This window comes from Rousettus aegyptiacus, unplaced genomic scaffold (genome assembly GCF_014176215.1).
Source record: "Rousettus aegyptiacus isolate mRouAeg1 unplaced genomic scaffold, mRouAeg1.p scaffold_m13_p_1, whole genome shotgun sequence".
Taxonomy (NCBI): Eukaryota; Metazoa; Chordata; class Mammalia; order Chiroptera; family Pteropodidae; genus Rousettus; species Rousettus aegyptiacus.
In genome coordinates this window covers 175,638,582-175,656,817 of record NW_023416284.1, presented here as the reverse complement: position 1 = coordinate 175,656,817, position 18,236 = coordinate 175,638,582, and the positions used below count along the sequence as shown (strand labels likewise).

At 38.3% G+C, this 18,236-nt stretch overlaps 1 protein-coding gene across 13 annotated transcripts in view; it reads left to right on the top strand.

Moving 5' to 3' along the window:
* Window positions 1-18,236, top strand: part of SYNE1 (spectrin repeat containing nuclear envelope protein 1) — a 387,933-nt gene that overhangs the window by 71,789 nt on the left and 297,908 nt on the right. For all 13 annotated transcript variants that reach the window (XM_036222821.1, XM_036222818.1, XM_036222811.1 and 10 more), the window contains exon 4: window positions 15,364-15,459. In XM_036222821.1, coding sequence (XP_036078714.1) covers window positions 15,364-15,459 — 96 coding nt within the window. The remainder of the gene's footprint in view (window positions 1-15,363; window positions 15,460-18,236) is intronic.

Genomic DNA, 18,236 nt, shown 5'->3' with positions numbered 1-18,236 from the left:
TTTTGTTAGAATAGTAAAGAAGACATCGCTGAGGAAGAAAAGTAGTGACGAATTCCTGGCACGGTGCTAAGAGCTTAGCGTAGGTTATTTTATAGCATTCATCTTATAAATTGATGCCACTCAGATTTCAATCCAGACATGAATCTGAAGTCCAAGTGTTCTTCTTACCATACACATTTTTTGTATCAATAGTATCATTTAAAAGAGCCAGAATATTATTATTTTTATTTATTTATTATTTTTTTTCTTTTCCCTCTTTAATTCACCCCCCGCCCGATCCCGCTAATGCCCCCGCCCCCACCACCCCACCCCTGACCTATGAATGGTATACTGTTTTCCCCTTAAGAACTGGATCTCTGAAGGCAGGGTGTCTCCTCCCACCCAGGGTGTCTGCTCGTGGCGTGTACCTGGGGCCTGGTGCCCTTGGGCCAGGCACCCCCCAGAGTACTCGGTGGAGGGGTGGGGCCCTGGCCCATGGCTCTACCTGGGGTGTGAACCCAGGACCTTCGGCGTGTAAAGCAGACGTGCTAACCATTGCACTGTGGAGCCACCCACCAGAATATTATTACCTCCACAACTGCTCTATTATAACCTTAATGTGATAGAGCTTTTCGTTCTTTTTTTCCTTTCTCCTTTGTACTTGTGATTTTTGATTTTACCCCTTTGGGTCATCTTGAAAACTGAAGCAGAACAATATACCTGTACTTGTTATCCTGAATTTATTTATTCTCACAGTGTAGTATCTTGCCAAACATTGCCCAAACCCACAAGTTCATTGGAGAACGTTTTCTTTTTCTGACTCGTTTATATTTGGAAAACACTCTGAAAATAAAATCTGACCCCATTACCCAGCCTGGGCAGTTGAAAGTTTTAGGACAGCCACAGAGTTAATGTTTAAGTCTGTATCTGTCTCGGCGGCTGATTACGTGACCCCTGCTCATCCCTCCCTCTTCCTCATCCTTTGCCCACCTTTATCCCAACTTGAGTTTCTGTTTCCAGCTCTGTTTCTTTCTCATTGCCCTCGCATTTCCCTCCCATTCCCGGACCATCTCTCTCTCTCCCATCCTATCCCCTCCTCCTTATACTTCCACCCAATCTTTCTGTCTCTACCTGCCTACCCACCCCCATCTTTATCCTCGTTTTTAACTGTACCTTGTCCTTATAAAAGCACATGCAACCTGCACATTCTAGGCGTTGTAGTGTCATTGAAGTCATATTTACATATGCAACCAAATTAAAATGGAAGCACACACTTTTCTCCCCCACGGCAGTGTGCTCGCTTACTTCTGAGAATAAGAATACCTCACTTGCAGCAGAAATAAGGTCAATACCATGTCTTTGACCCAGCCTCTGGACCAAGACACTGTGTTTCTTTTCTTGCTGTCTCTGAGAAGACTTGCTCGCAAAATCATTCTGTGATCCTAGAGTATGCTTGGTCGCATCACTCTAGCATCCTGTGGATGTGACAGCCAAGCCATGTGTGCACATGAGTGCGTGCATGCACACACACACACACACACACACACACACCACACACACACACAGTTGGTTAGGCTCCATAGAAACCTGTGTCATGCTCAGAGTCTCATTAAACCTCTCGTGAAAACAGCTTCTTAAACTTTTGGTCCTTGACTCCTGATTATCTATCGGCAACACACAAACATCTCTGACAATACGTTTTCAGAGCAGGCCCAAAGCTATACTTAGAATAGAAATATTTGTCACTAAAAATGATCCACAAAGAAGCAACTTAACCTGTTCCAAGGTCTTTCCTTACCTTCCAGAGCTTCTTGAAGCCAACTTTTCCTCTTCCTGTTTTCTTATTAAATAACCGTGGCCAATAGTTTGCCCCATAAAGAAGAAACAGGCTGCCGCAAGGATGGAGTCATAATTGCTCTCAGGCTTTAAAAACTTTGATGTCTTTTAATTTATTGGGTCAGATGGAGTCTGGTTTGGTGTGCTATTTGTGTATTTTTTTACTTTGCCCCAAAATACTTAACCAATTTAGACCCAGGATTAGTCAGCTTGTGCTACCGTAACAAAATTAGATAGAATGGGTCACTTAAACAGCAAACATTTATTTCCCACAGCTCTGGAGGCTGGGAAGTCTAAGATCAAGGTACCAACTGATTCATTTCCTGATGAGAGTCCTCTTCCTGGCTGTGTTTTCACAAGGCAGAGAAAGAGAAAGCGAGAACGCTGGTCTTTCCTCTTCTAAGGACACTGATCGCATCATAGTGTATCACCTCACGACCTCCTTTACACCTAATCACCTCCCATGGGTCCTGCTTCCAAACGCCATCATGTTATCAGGTTAAGGCTTTAACATATGAACTCGGGAACCACACAAGCATTCAGTACAGCGCATGCCCCAAGTTCTGTCTAAGTCCAGCTTGAAGCACATGAGAATTTCTTCCAAACTTATAAAATAGGGATGAGTACTTGATCCTTGAATGATGACAGTAACGAGCTTTTCTCCTTTTTCATAGCAAATGTTTCATTGTGTGATGATGAATCCCTGTTGTATGTAGCTCTGTGTTTTGGAATTGTTTCAGAAAATCTCGTGAACAAACCATCTAAAAGTTAAAATGCATTTTATTCCTTGCTTTTTCTTTTTATTTTCTCCTACAATTTTCTGTCAGCATCTACCAATTACAGTCAGAAAACAACCCATGTCAAAAATATTTTTTATGTTGCTACTCAAGATATTAATCTTAATTCACCTATTTCTTATCCTATGTGATTCTTATCTCTAAGAATAAGAACAGAGAAGCGTGCTAAATTGGCAGGAAAAAAACCAGTTTTAACTTTAGAATGCAAGTTGTAGATATTTTGCAAGATCTCTATTGTTTGAGGCTTTTGTGCAACAGTCATGGGAATTTTTGTAGATTGAAGCTAGAATGATAAATCACTTCATTCTAAATCTGTGGTAACATCTTGCTACTGCAATGCCTTCTTTAAAGATTTTAAGCAAATGAAAAACACTTTTATTTTAAAGGACAATACAAAAGACTGCTTTTTTAGAAAGTTTATATCTGTTTTCTCAAAATCTTCTTTAGAAATTGACCATTTCCAAAAATAGCTTTAATATAATAGATTGTGACAGGTTTAAGAGCTGGGATGTTGAATTGAGAAGCCAAAAAAAAAAAAAAAAATTGATCCTTCTGTCTAAGGTCATTTGATCTTGGCTGCATTTGGAAATGTTCAAAAGATGCTTCATGGAGATGAATTTGGGGAGGATTTTTAATGGAAAATTTTCATTTTTCTTGGCCGCTTTGCTCAGTTTGAAATTAATAAACTACTTCTAATTAAATAAAATAATAACCTCTTTTACTGATGACATTCCAATTTATTGTAACAATTCATTATAAATATTGTGACAGTGGTATGAAGACAAGGTGCCAATAAGAGAGCAATTTGTTTTCAAAAAACATGTTTTTCTAAAGAGAAAAATCTTATTAAAAGAAAGGGGGGAAAAAACCAAGAATTTTTCACGTGTTTTTGTGCCATTTTTTAGTACACAGATGTAGATTATTCAAATTTGTGGATATAATTATCAGTTCATTTTTTTAAATGTTTGCTTTGCTTTCAAATTGAAGTCTTTATCCTTCTGCAATTATACAAAACATCACAAATCACACGTTGTCATTATAATGTAATTTAACAACAAAAATTTGTGGATTGTATTTATTTCATATGCCTGATAATTCAGGAATGGGGATTCATATTTAGACATGAACCCTATATTTCCTTTCTCTTCAAGAAGAAACCCACATCTTCCTGTTATTTGCTCTGTCAATGAAAGAAGGTAGAGTATTTATTTTTTAACTAGCCCAATATTGATTTTTGGTAATGGCTTTTCAAAGTTATGTCTTCATGCGATTCGAGCTTGTCATTACTCACTGCAAAAAAATGATTCTAAATCTTACAGCTGCTGTTTATTGAACTCATATCATGTGCTAATTACTGTGCCTTAGCAATTTTCTCTTTCATTTAATTCTCATAAAAATAGTCGAATATAAGTATTATTTTTACAATTTTATAGAATATGAAGCTGAAGTTTAGAGTTAATCAATAATTTTAATTATTTATAACAAGAAGGTGAAAAACCAGATTTCAATCTCTAGACTCCTAAGCTTGGGCACTAACCATCGTGTTATATTCCCACACTTCGTTTGTTTATTTAGCTATTCATGCAACAAGTACTTTTCAGCTCCTATTATGGGTTAGGGGTTGTTGATACAGTGCAAACAAAGATAGATATGGCCCCCGCCATCATGAAACTGATAGTCTAGCGAGGAGACAAACAACTCCGGTGAAGTCTGTGTTGTAAATTGCACGAGGAGGGAAGTACGGGGCATCAAGGAACACACGGCAAACATAACCGACCCCACAGGTGATCCGAAGGCGTCAGAATAGGCTTTCACGGGAAGAAAACGCCTTTAGAAATGCCTCGGGAATGAGTAGGTGACGGAACCAGTATTTTCAGAAGTCGAGAGATGAGAAAGAGCGTGGTATAGTAAAGGAAATGGAAGTTCGGAATGCCTGAAAACATGCGTTCCAGGAATGGACTGGTGACAGAGAAAACTGAGAATCGGTTAAAGGTCAGTCATTAAGAGAGTCTGGGTGTTGTGGGAGGTGTCATACATTACAGAATCTCGGGCAGAAAAATGAAACGATTACTGTGACCATTAACTTCTCTCTCGGTCTTTCTTTTTCCCTCTCTCTCTCTGCCTCTTCATCTCTCTCTCGCTCCCATAAATTAAAGCAGAATGGGGTGAGATTGGAGGTAGAGTGATCATGCAATAAGCCAGCTGAGAGGTGAGGGCAGTTTGGACTAAAGTAGTGATAGGGAATGGAGAAAAGTGAGTTGATTGACAGGCGTGTGTGGTGGACTGGATAATGAATTGGAATCTCAGAGAATGAATTAAGAATGACTTCTAGATTTCTGAGTCGAGCAAATGATTAAGATCATTACAGAGAGAGAGAATATAACAGGCTTGGGGGAAAGCTAAGAAGTTCAGTTTTAGAAAGATTACTTGATAGAAAGAAACCCATTTGATCTGGCGGTTAGGAAGTCATTGGCCACCACTGGGAGTGGCTATGCCATAGAAGAAATCAGACTCCAGCAAACTGATGAGTACATGAGAGGTAAGCGTCTTAAGACACTTAATGTATATTATATGTTCATGAGACAGAACATAGGATCTGGTAAGGGCTGTTTTCATGAAGGGTAGTTTTAAGTGTATGTCTGTATTGAAGGCAATGATCAAGAGCTAGTAGAGAGGACGAGAGTAGAAAAGAAAGTGATTTTGAAGACATGAAGCTCCCGAGGAGACAGGGTGGGAGAGAAATGAAGAGCACAAGCCAGGGTGTAGGTCTGTGCCAGAGGAAAGACTTCTCCCCTTCTCTGAGACCAGAGTGGGGATCGGAAGGAGGGGTGTGGGTGTGCCTGAATTTGGGGTGGGGCAGAGAGGAAGACAGAGGAAGGATGGACTTGGATTTGAGAGGATTCCCACCTAATAAATACATGTTTCTTTCTTTTTTTTTTTTAGGTCTAACAGGATAGTCTGAATTTTTGAGTAAAGAGTTTATGTTAGAATAAATATTTAAAAAATTGACAATTAAAAAGAGGTTAGTTCTTTAACATTTTAAAATGTATTTATCTTAGCAAATTCTTAAATTTTATGCAAGACCTGTTAGCTATTGTTATCGTATGAGGTCACCATGGCCCCCAAAGGAAACAATTTAAAGATGTGTTTTTCAAAAAACTTTCATAAGAAATTAGATTTTTTAATTAGAAAAAGAGTGTAGTGCCACATTTTCTCTCATTTTGTCAAATGAAAAAGAATGTTATATTTGTATTTAAATACTCTTGATTTAATCTTTATGATATTTGGCTATACAATAAATACAGTTTGGCAATAAGTCCTTCACAGGGAGAAATAGGTCTCAAATAGCCATTTTTTAGTATTTCTATAAATGGTATGTCTCTTTCAATATGCAACAAACAGTCCCTTCTTTCTGCTAGCCTTAGATCTCTGAGGCTAGTAAGGGCAGTTACTGAGTATATTAAATATTGTAACTTTGAGATGACCTCAGACATGATGTGAGCATTTCCTCACTTTTTAGAAGAACTTAAAAAGAAGACATCCTCAAACATTAGTTATGTTCTGTATTAGTTTGCTAAGGCTGCCATACATGGTACCACATACTGACTGGCTTAAAATGAGAAATTTATTATCTCATGGTCTCACAGCTTGAGACTGAGGAGAAGCCTTCTGTGCCTCATCTTAGCTTCTGGTCGGTGGCCTGCATTACTTGATATGCCTTGGTTTGCAGCTGCGTTAGTCCAGTCCCTGCCTCTGTGTCTGTCTGTACCCATGTCCATATTTCCCTCTTATATAAGGGCAGGAGGCATATTGGGTTAGGACCCATCCTGATGACTTCATCTTAACGCAGTTACCTCTCTGAAGATTCTGTTTCCAAACAAAATCACCTTCTGAGGGTCAAAGCTTGCACGTATCTTGGGGAGGGGACACAATTCAATCCACAGTAGTTTCCATTAAGGGCACATTTTAATACCAAGTTAGAATCATACACTTCTTTAAAAGTGTATGATTCTAACTTGGTAATTTTCCATATTTTTTTAAGTAATCCATTTTAATAATGACTTCGATTGACATTTAAATAGTCCTAAAATATAACTTTGGGGGCTGCTTCTTCAGTTGTCTTTCCATTAAAAGTGCTAAAAGATAACAATTAAAATGCTCTCAGAATTAAATTTTATCCCCATCTGTTTCCTGTCAATAGTTTGGTGGAAATATTAATGAATTAAGATGAGGAGAAAATAACATTTGTCAAGTTCCCTTACTTTAGAAACACTTTTTATTTATTTATGCATTCATTCAATAAATATTTTAACATGTATACGCAGCAATATTCTAGGTACTGAGAATGTAGCAGTGAGCAAAACAGAAAAAATAATCCCTGTGTCATGGCACTTAAGTCCAAGTGGGGGAGATTGCAAGTAAGTAGAGAAGGCAAATAAGGTTTTGTGTGGAGGGCAGAGTGAGGAGGGTCCAGGGCAGAAGAAGGGAGGTAGGTTAGAAGGTTGTCGAAGTTATCTAGGCAAAAGACATATGTCTTGAACCAACGTAGAGCTGTAGAGGTGGTGACAAGTGGTTAGATCCTGAATGAGATTGAAAATAAAGCCAACGACATTTGTCGATGAATCAGCTATGAGGTATGAGCAAGAGAGAGGGGTAAAAGATAACCCCAACTCTGTTCTGAATAAAACAAATAACTTGAGGAATACGCTTCTTTTATGCGTACTACATAATGAGTAGAATTTTATTACATGTGAAAATTGTTAAGAACAGTTTTCCAAGCAGATTTAAAGTTGGGCTGGAGGGCGGTTGTTGCCTTTGGGATATTTATTCAGAATTGAATTAAGTAATTTAGGAAGTGGAAATGATTACGCTCACTGTCCTAGGAAACAGAAGAGAATGGAAATGCTCTTCTCACTTTTGCCAAGTAGAGGTGGAAAATTGTCACAACACTGCTTTTATAGAGGGAGAAAAACAAATCACACATGAAATTTTTAAGTGACTTCAGCTTGTTACTGGAAATATTGGGAAATCTAATTAGATTTTCTGAATAAAATGAAAAAAGCATTATAGACATTGAATTAATTTTATTTGGCTACCGTCAGTGGTTATCATCGTGACTTTACCAATCTGATCCGAGGCTACTTTGGCATTTTTAGACCTTTTAGTGCGGTGGGCTCTTTGCCAGCCTTTGGGGAGGCGACTTGCTGCACATCTGCTGCTCAACCCCTCTTCCCTTCCTGCTCTTCTTTGTTCCTGTTGTTTTTAGCTTGTTGCTTCCGCCTATCAGATAAGCATCAGAGCAGGCAAACGTTCCAGAGTGGTCCAGGGGTTGTCTCCATGTATGTCTCAGGTAGTCCCTACCTAAAAGTTATATGAATCGGAGGTCGTGGTTGGTCTGGTTCTAGACGTGATGACCATCATGTGTGCAGAAGTTTCGAGTTGCACAGAATACACCCTGAGAGCCAACCCTCGCCTTGGGACTGCTTTATACACCGTTTGGGACTATCTCAGGGTGTGAGGATGTGTCACGTTCAGCCAGCCTGATAGTGCGTGTAGGTGTCAAATGGAGCGGAGTGATCTGTGCCATGTGCTGTTCCTTTAGACCTTTTCTAGTCCGGCGTTACTGGTATCACTAAGAAATCTCGCGATCACAAACTTTAAAACCCTAGGATATGTGTTTAGTATTTCGAAGTAAAATGCTATATCTATTTTTTTGTACCATGAGATGTTTTGAGACCTTTTCTCTAGGAGGAAAAAGCATTTATTAAGAGACTGCCCAATTGTTCTGAGACTAAAAGTTATTCATGGTGCGTGAGGGCCTGGGTTGGTCCTGAAATGAGACAGTTGATTTTGTTCTTTCCTTTGCGAGAGGCTGAATCTTTCATGCTGTAAATCTCTTTGATAGCTGTGTGATACTTATTACTAAGATGCCCTTAGTAATAAGTATCTTATTACTTAGCAGATATGTAGATATCTGCTGATAAAGGGACGATATGCCAGTAATGTTTCAATATAGGTTTGTACCCTCCACATTACTGATTTTAATCTAACCACCCAAAGCTTCTTTCACTTTAATTGATGAGTGTATGATTATCCTTTTAATGCAAAGTTAAAAATGATAAAACTATTTTTAGTCCATTAATGTTTTTATAATTTTGGATGTATAGGCATACACTTGTCCATGCAAGATGGCTCATCGTTTTATTTATTTACTTATTTAATTTAAAAAATATGTGTATATTTGTTTGTTTATCAATAACACTAACCTGTTTCCACCTTTGTTTACTGATATCATTTGGTCAAAAGGTTATAGAACATTTTTTCACATCAGATACGATCAGGTTCCCGTGAAAATGCACACTCTAAATAATAAAGAATAAATTTATATTTGGTTATTTACATGAATCTTCTCATGGAGTGGGAGGGCACTGAAATGTAAATGGTTACACTCAAAAGGACATAAAACTGAAAGCAACTAACAGGCAAGACCAAGAAACAAAAACTCAAAGACACAGAGAACAGTTTAGGCGTCAGCAGAGGGAAAGGGCTGGGGAGATAGATACGGGAAATGGGGTCCAAGGTATGGTGACAAAAGGAGATTTGACTTCGGGTGGCGAACACACAATGCGCTATTCAGACGACGTATTATAGAACTACACACTTGAAATCTGTATAATTTTATGAACCAATGTCACCCCAATCAATTTAATTTTAAAAACTTAAAGATTAAGAAAACTGTGTTAGTATACAATTAGACTTTTTCTAAAATATCATAAAAAACAGTGTTTACATAATAATCACAACATGAACACATTTATCAATTGTGCTTTATTTGTTGCAAGTGAAAGAGACTGACTTTAGATGATTTAATCAAGAAGTGAACCGTTTAAAAATACTGGTGCCTCACGATATGGTAGGACCCACTGGCAGGGCAGGGAAGGGTTAATTGAGTGGACCTGGGTCACTCAAACCCGGTGCTTTCCCAATAAAGACTTGTCTTTAGGAATTGCTCTTGACTGCTCCTGGGAAGTAACCTCTGAGCACTTGGAATATTCTGATATTCTGCGAGGTAGGAGTGTTTATATGCCCGAGGCTTTGGGCCCTGTTGTAACATTTTGATAAGATCAGTTTATCTTAACAGTGTGTCCTATGGTGAACACCTGCTTTTGCTGAACTAGCAGGGACGGGGGAGGGCTGGAGTCTGAGTACCTGAGGTCACTTACGCAAGCACTGCATGCCTACACGACAGACTCCAAATAAAAACCTTGGCACTGCGGCTTGAGTACGCTTCCCTGGTTGGCAACACTTTACATGTGGCATGACACACCATTGCTGGGAAAATGGAGCATGTCCCTATGCGGTTCCACCAAGAAGGGACTGATCCCTCTCCCCTGGAATCTCACCCAGGATTTCTCCTGAACTTTGCTCCGTGTTCCTTTTACCTCTGCAGATTTTATTCTATGTCCTTTCACTGTGATGTAACAATGAGTATAGCAGTTTTTCTGAGTGCTGTTAGTCCTTCTAGCCAGTCATAGAGCTGAAGATGATCTTGGGGAACCCTGACGCACTGACTAATCCAGTGTTGAGAAAAACGAAGTCAGAGGGGCTCTTGGAGGCCCAGCAAAAGGACCTAATGACACTGTCCTTGGGTCATTGCCATGTGACAACTTGGCTTCAGCCACCTTCTGGATCTAAGCAGAGAATGTGATGGGCCCAGCTCAGGTTGCTCCTGCACCAAAGGATAAAGGTGTAGCAAACATGACCAATAAGGGACATAATGTGAGTTGGGATGACTTGTGTCTATCCCTGTATGTATTTATACACAAGACATCTCTATTTGTTAATAAATATTTTTAGTAGAATGGCACGTACTTCGGGTGATTAATTAATACTTTTCATATTAATATTAAATAAAAATCACATTTATAGGTTTGTGTCTTATTTAGAAAAAAAATTAATGTTAATATTCATAGTCAGCTTCCTCTCTAACAAGATGGCTCGAAGTATAATAAACCCGGGCTCAAAACGATTCACTCACTAGAGGTGTGACCTAGGCCAGTGGTTTAACCTCTCTGAGATTCAGATTCCTTGCTTTTAAAGAGGGGTTGATACTCGCACATGTAGCAGTTACGAATATATAAATAGAGTACACGCACAAGCCCTCAGCATGGTGCTTGGCACAGCGAGATGTTCAACGACACATTATTCATTCTCCTTTTTCTCCTTTTTTCCTTCCCTCTTTTATCCCTACTAAAACGTCTACTAAGTTAGCATTTATAAATATCTAAGCCATGGAAACATCTAGTAAATACTGGAATTTATATATGTAGTCTATAATAGTAACTGTCATATTTACTTTATGTACCAGTATTTTTATTTCACGTATAATTTTTAAGTGTGAGAATTCCTTAAATTTTTATTGCATGCCAAATAGTTAGATCCAATATCTTTTTTCCATCAAAATTATTGTCTTAATCCTTAAGTAATATAATTGTTTCTAGGGGCATCAAATCAACATATGTTTTACCAAACATGGCCATCTCTTTATGAATAAAAATATGAAAATCGATGGGGCATAAGAGTTAAATATGTACTGGTGCTCATAGACTAATAAAGTGACACAGGCTACACACACACACACACACACACACACACACACACACACACACAGTGTTAGAGAAGAGATTATTTTCCCAAAATACAAGAAATAGTAAAAATTATACCCAAGATGCCTGTGCATTCTCATAGTTCATAAGGTTTAAGGAGAAACGTTTGATCTCTTTTAAGTCCTGAAAGAAGGGAATGAATCTCATTACGAATCATTAAAGGGGCCACATGGCAAACATTAAAGGGAGAAGAGGAGAAAGAAAAGCGCTCTGTGACGTCTGTCTCACCCATGCGTTAACTGCTAAGGATATGGCCAGGCACAGAGGCGTGTGATGTTCCCTGCGTGTCTAGAGGACTTAGAGTCCAGGCGTTTAGTGTTTAAACCTAGTTTGAGGAGAGCTCATGGAAGGGAGTAGCCACAGAAGTGAAGTATCTGTCTCTCTTTCTTCTCTCCCATCTCCATCTCCCTCTCCTCTCACTCAGGAAGTTCCATTCTTCAGACCTCCTCAGAATCAGCGTGAATATCTGTAGAATATCTAAATGTGACTGACAGGGCCACAGAGAATATAATCTTATCAAATACTATACAAAAAAAAAAAAAAAAAGAAAGAGCTTGTTATAATTTTACCTTAATAATAAAAAAAGAGATAATCGTGGCTTTGAAAAGTGCCTTATAGACTTCTTTTTAGTGCCTGGAACCGCAAATCAGTGAGCAACAAAGCCATGTTGTCTTTATTTTCCATTAAGTCAGGCTCCAATAAATTACTTTCCTTTCTAACTCTTCCTCTGGCTTCTACGACTATGACCTGAATCTTACCAAAGTAATCAGATTGGTGCCAGTAGTACTTATATATGTGAGAGGAGAGACATTTTTGCTGAAATTTTTTCTATTAACAAAATGCTCTGAAAATAAATGTGATGCAGTCACAACAGAAAAGGTCTCCGGTTTATTATTTGCTGTATATAAATGATGCTTTATGCAAAGTGGGATAGCAATACTTGTCCAGTCATTACTAAGACTTTTTATTCTGGTGTAATTTTTGATAAATGAAGGTGTTTTATTGGTTTCACACAATATTCACATTGTGTGTAATTGGATAGAGCTAGTAGAAATATAAAAGTCATTCTCTAGTATTTATTTTGTAAGCTCTTTGCAGTAAGTTGACCAGAGGTTTATTTTCTCTCTCTTTTATTGTTTGAAGTGTTAAATAAAGAATTGATTATATAATGATAAGTCTTATAATTCAGTGTGTTGTAAATATAATACCTGTTTATGACAAATTAAGTGGATATAAACATTTTTATTTTAAAGAGAAATATTTTCTCCCAATTTCTATTTTGTGTGTTAATAGCCATCAGCCTGCATCTCTGTTTTGTATATAGGATGACACAGAAAATTTTTCAAAATCAACTTATATTTCCTCTAAAGAGAGAAAATTTTGCATCACGATCTTATTTGTGCATATCTCCCTAAGATTCTGAAAGATGCTTGTAAATAGCCTTGTTGAATGTGTTTCAGTCACTGTCTACGTATTAACTGGGAACTAGTGCTAACCACTGTGCCTGGTACTAACAGTGTAAAGATACATCCATCTTTTTCCTTGTGCTCAAGAAGCCTCATGATCTTAGTTCCTGTGGACACACATTTGTAGGTAACTACCTGTAATGGAATGTGTTCCCTGTGATCTGAATGCTGTACTTAGGACAGAAGAAATAATTAATTCTAGCTGGGGAACTGAAAAAGATTACGTGTGAGCTGAGTGATGAAAACTGATCAGAAATTTGCTAAGGGGAAAAGAGGGAAGCCAAGGTATTCTGGGTATTTGTGTTCAAATAAAAACCATCTACTCTCTTTTTTGATGCAAGACAAAAAAAAAGTCATTCATTCCTTCAACAAGCATTTAATGAATTTCTACTGTGAACAACACATTCAGAAACAAAACATTTCTGTCTGTGTTGTGTTGTAGTCGGTGATTGTTTAGAATCTAGCCATTTTTCTCTGCCCATACTATGTATACCACTCTTAAAGGTCCAATAAGATGGGCATAGTTTTTTGAGAAAACTGCATTCATTCATGTACTCATTCAGTCAGCCAACCAACAGTACACACCGAGTGCCTGCTGTGTGCTCAACAGTTTTTAGGAAAAAACATGGGATTCAAGAGTTGTGTCTATCCAGACAGAATTTTATAAAGAGCAAGAGTCATGATTGAGTTGCTGAATGACCATAATTAGGAAGAAAGGAGAGAGAGAAGGAAAAGAGGCCCGTAAACCAAGCAGGCTGATCAAAGGGGTGCAGAGAGGAGGGACAGATCAAGGAGATGTTGGTGCCGCCAATACCCAACGCAGAGACTAGTGGGCCACTGAACTGCTCAGCAGCGCCCGCTTCCATGAGGGCCACTGCCAGCAGCATTGTGTAGGACCAGCTGGAGCGGAAGGAAGCAGGATGAGGACCTGTGGAGGTAGAAAAGGAGAAACAGGACAGGTAGAAATGAGGTCTCGAGAAACTGTTCTTCACAGTGGCAGAGGACTGCGTGTTTAAAGGGAAAATGGACGTATGGATGCAATTTATCATTTTTTTTTTTGGTGTCAAATTTCTTGGACTATTTATTATTTCATGAAAATTCCCTGCTTTGTTTAATACTTAACATATTTTCCGATTAACACAATGTATGAAGAACCGTGTTTGTATTTGTTCACGGAATATGTCACATATTTATGCACTTTTCCACTGTATTTAAATTATAAGATACAAATGGACGCTCGCAGTAATAAACAGAGCATCTTTTTAATGATTATTACATCTCATACAATAATTTTGATTTTTATTGCACTGAATAAATTTCATTGTAACGGCTCATTTATTCTGAATAATTTTATTTATACACTTAAAAATATAAAGTCACTATTATATTTTTGCTATGTAAATAAGCAGTGTCAATAGCAGAGTTTAAAAGAGAATGATTACAAATGAAAACTGTTATTTTTGAACATATATTTCATAGCATGAGAACAAGTGTATTCAGCTGTTCATTTTATAAAGAGAGGAAAATGCATTTAAAATCAGACTTGTACCAGTCAGAGACTATAATTCATGCAGTTTTAAGAAAAATATAAATGCATCTTATCAGTGGGTAAAGAAAAAAACCATTTCAATAAAACATCTGGTGATTAAATATCTCTACATAGAATTTTTTTTTTAAAGAAAGATAGTTGAAAGTTAGGAATTCAGCATCAAGCCTTTAACATGTTTTTAGAATCAGAAAACTGTAGAGATTGAACCCAGGGGATACATAGAAAAAAGTTCTTATTCTGTGAGTAATCTGAGGACACCTACCTTCCATTACCTATTAGCATTATCACTTTACTTTTTTTCTGAGCCAAGATCGACCTTAATTCAAGGTTTGGTGAACCTCAGTATGATGATTATTTTAATGATCTTTATAAAAGATGAAAGACCCTCCATGAATTGAAAGTGGGCCTTGACTGATTTTTACAGTAGCGGGAATGGATTTGGACTGGTCAGTCTATAGTCTTTTGCATATCATCCTGTGACTTCAGCGTCACACCATGAGAGAGGTGTTACTGCATTTGCCAAGCTGCGAGACGGAACATAGCCAACTAACCCGTAGGCGATGAAATCTGTGCCCTTGGCTGTGCTCACAATGCTTCCGCAGCAGGTCGCTGAGCTAAGGAGGTTACCTTGGGTGGCACCTGGCTAAGCCACCGTAATGTGCTCACTCAGAGGGAAGTTGAGAGATGGAGCCAGTTTATCCGGGGCACCTCCTGCTCCCCTCTTAGGTCCTGCTTTAATGCCTCTTTTAACTTCTACGTTGCTAGTGCCCTTTCCCCGCTTCCCTTATTCCGTGCCATCCCACCCTGATCAAAAACCCCTTTCTCGAAAGATGCTGGTGTGTATTTGCTGAAGCCCAAGCATCAAGTCTCCTGAAGTTTCTGAACATTCTCTCTCCAAAGGATCGCTTTTCTCCTTACAGCTATCAAAAGATAATTGCCAATCATATCCAAAATAAACCATTTGGGTGTTTTAGAAGTTTCTCCTACAGATTTCACCACAGTGAGTAGCAGATATATGACTGGGAGAGAGAAAAGCAGTTTTTGTATTTATTCATTTTTTTATTTTATAGCGGAAACCCCCAATGGTGGTAGAAGATCTTTTCGAAGACATGAAAGATGGTGTTAAACTGCTTGCTCTCCTGGAGGTCCTGTCCGGGCAGAAACTGGTAAGAACTTTTCTGTGACCAGGCTTGTCAAACTCTCCTTTTGGAGTTGGTGGTTGTGGAGTTGGGAGCATACGGGGCACTGCCCATATAAAAGAAATTCTCTTTCATAGTCAGTAAAACACCGGAAACACTAGTCGGTGGGTCGCTTCTGGGAGCAAGGAATACATTTCCTTTCTTGGTCCTGCACAAATTTAGTAGATTTGAACATTGTATGCAATAGCAACAAACTTGGAAGTAAGAGCAGAGAACTTCCTCAATAACCAACATGGTTAATTATTATTACATGTGTATGGTTCCCGGGAAGCTAGCTGCGAACTAACATCTGCCTTGCTTTAAGTGTTTGCTTTTCATTTAGCAAGGATCATTGGTCCTTCCTGTGTATTTATGTAGTTGTCTGTTGAAAACTAAGCCTGAAGTCACCATGGCATTTTTTTTTTTATACACTGTGGACATCCTCCATCACCAATCATTTGTAACGGGAACAGCATGTTCAGAATCATTTGTTTTTATGCACTGTAGAGCCAGCAGAGTAAAAAAGAAAAACGCTGACATTGAGCTATAAAATCTGTTTTCTACATTACTCAAATCATAACCTATCAGAGTGGTAGAGAAGTAAGTAGTTTGCAAACATAAACTAATTTATAAATGATGTTTACCATAAATAGAAATTGGAGCTCAGGAAATAGTCTTCGAGGTGTTAAATAACACGTGAGACACAGGGTTCAAAATTGAGGGTACTTATTTATTCTTTACATCTTTTATCTTGACAAGAGGTATATTACTCGGCTAATTTAGTTTTTGAAAAATGTGTTTTTGCCTGAATGTAAATTTCCAATTAATTTCGTCCAGGAAACCCTCAAAATTGCTTTTGTAAAAGTGTTGTTTGTTAGGAAAATACAAACTGGTAATAATGTTGTATTAAGTCATTTATCTGATCTGGTTCACAAGATAGCAGGTGCTATCTGTGCCCCAGATGTCACCTCAGCTCCCGTCTGCTTTCAGCCGCAGCAGTGGTGGACATACCTCTGCACCCTAACAGCCTCTCCACTCAAGCACTGGTGGCAAGCTCTGGGATTCTGTCCTCAGGGTTTATCAAAGCCGCAAACTGCACAAGGGAGCCCTCAACTGCAGAAGAGATAATGGTCTCAAAGGACCTTCAACCAGTGGAGGCGGGAATCTAGTAATAAACGCTCCAGTCTGGCATTTGCAGGAGGGTCGATGCTGAGGCACATTTTACACATCTCACAGAGCATCCTGGGAGCCCCAGTTGCCCACAGTGGAGACTTTCAACAGCACACACTCTATTGGCACCTCCCCCTGTTTTCAGTCCCCACGCATCCTCATTCTTGCTACCTGAGATCATCTCCCCAATCAACTACATGTACCCAAGCCCTTGTCTCAGGCTCTGCTTTGGGGGAAATCAAACAAGACCTATAGGAACAGGCGATTTGGTGTATGTGTGTGTACACACACACACACACACACACATATGTATATATACATACATACATATTCATATACTAAATAAACCAGATGAGTATTAGGATGTAGGAGTTATTGAACTGAATTGTAAACTCCTCAGATTATTAATCACCTTTATTTATCCTCCTGAATTAAGCTATTTCCTTAAAGGTTGAAGGAACCAATTCAAATGCATATATTTAAGAAGTGTATTATTCTAAGTGTCAATACAATTCTGCCATTGTACTTGGCCAGCAGTATGCAGAAACCTTCACAGGCATTTAACTGCCAAGCTAAATGATTGTAGAAGAAGCATATATTTCGACATCAGAATCCTACTTCTGTTTAAGTGTCCTACTCACTCAGACTTAGAATGAAAGGATCTCGCAGCTCAGCTCAGTTTCAGAAGGAATCTCAGCATTCTCCTTTAACAGGAAGAGAAACTGAGACACAGAAGGACACTTTCTGATTGAACCTATACTATTTATTTCTATCAAGCCCTTCGAGATTCTGAATTATACACATGAAGTACTCTGAAATTATAAATAAACCTTGGGGATGTTTATTTTGATTTTGAACATGTAAACATTATGGTTCAGGACCACATTAAGAGGTGAAAAGCATCACTAAGAGGAATGAGTGTCCCAGGCATTCTCCTAGAGCTTTCAAAAGGAGAATGTGGGCAAGAGCATTTCTCATGGGACCATGAACGCTGCTCAGGAAATCTATAATTATCTCATAGGTGGGACGCTATTAAGAACATAAGACTTAACATTGCTGTTCACATAGCCCAGGACTCTGGCTCTGACTGTGATCTTCTGGGAAATGTGGCCAAGTGGCTTTGTACTTCTTTTACCACCAGAAACTTAGGGAGAGTGGGTAGGCTCTCAGTATTCTGGTCCCCTCTAATAACCTATCATCACTCTCTTGTCTATTATTTTTATTTATGGCCCTTAGGAGTTTTTAAGTTTTTAAATTATTATTCTTAGATTCCTCTACATCCCTTGATTATTATTTGTGGAATATTTGCTCTTTAAATCAACCAGTTGTTATATGTTTTAAATCACACATAAACATAGGAAAACTAAATTTAATTTTATACTTAAGATTTTTTAAGAATATGAAGAATTGTTATTGAAAAATTAGAAATAAAAGAAGAAATATTAATAGAGTTCAAGGACTGTGGAGAAGCTTACTTCTTATCCATTTTAACCTTCCGTATGGCATTTTTCAAATTCTTTGACACTTTGCATTCAAGAGGAGTCTAATGAGCCACTTAACAGTGAACAGTTGGCACTCAGGAAATCTGGAGCATC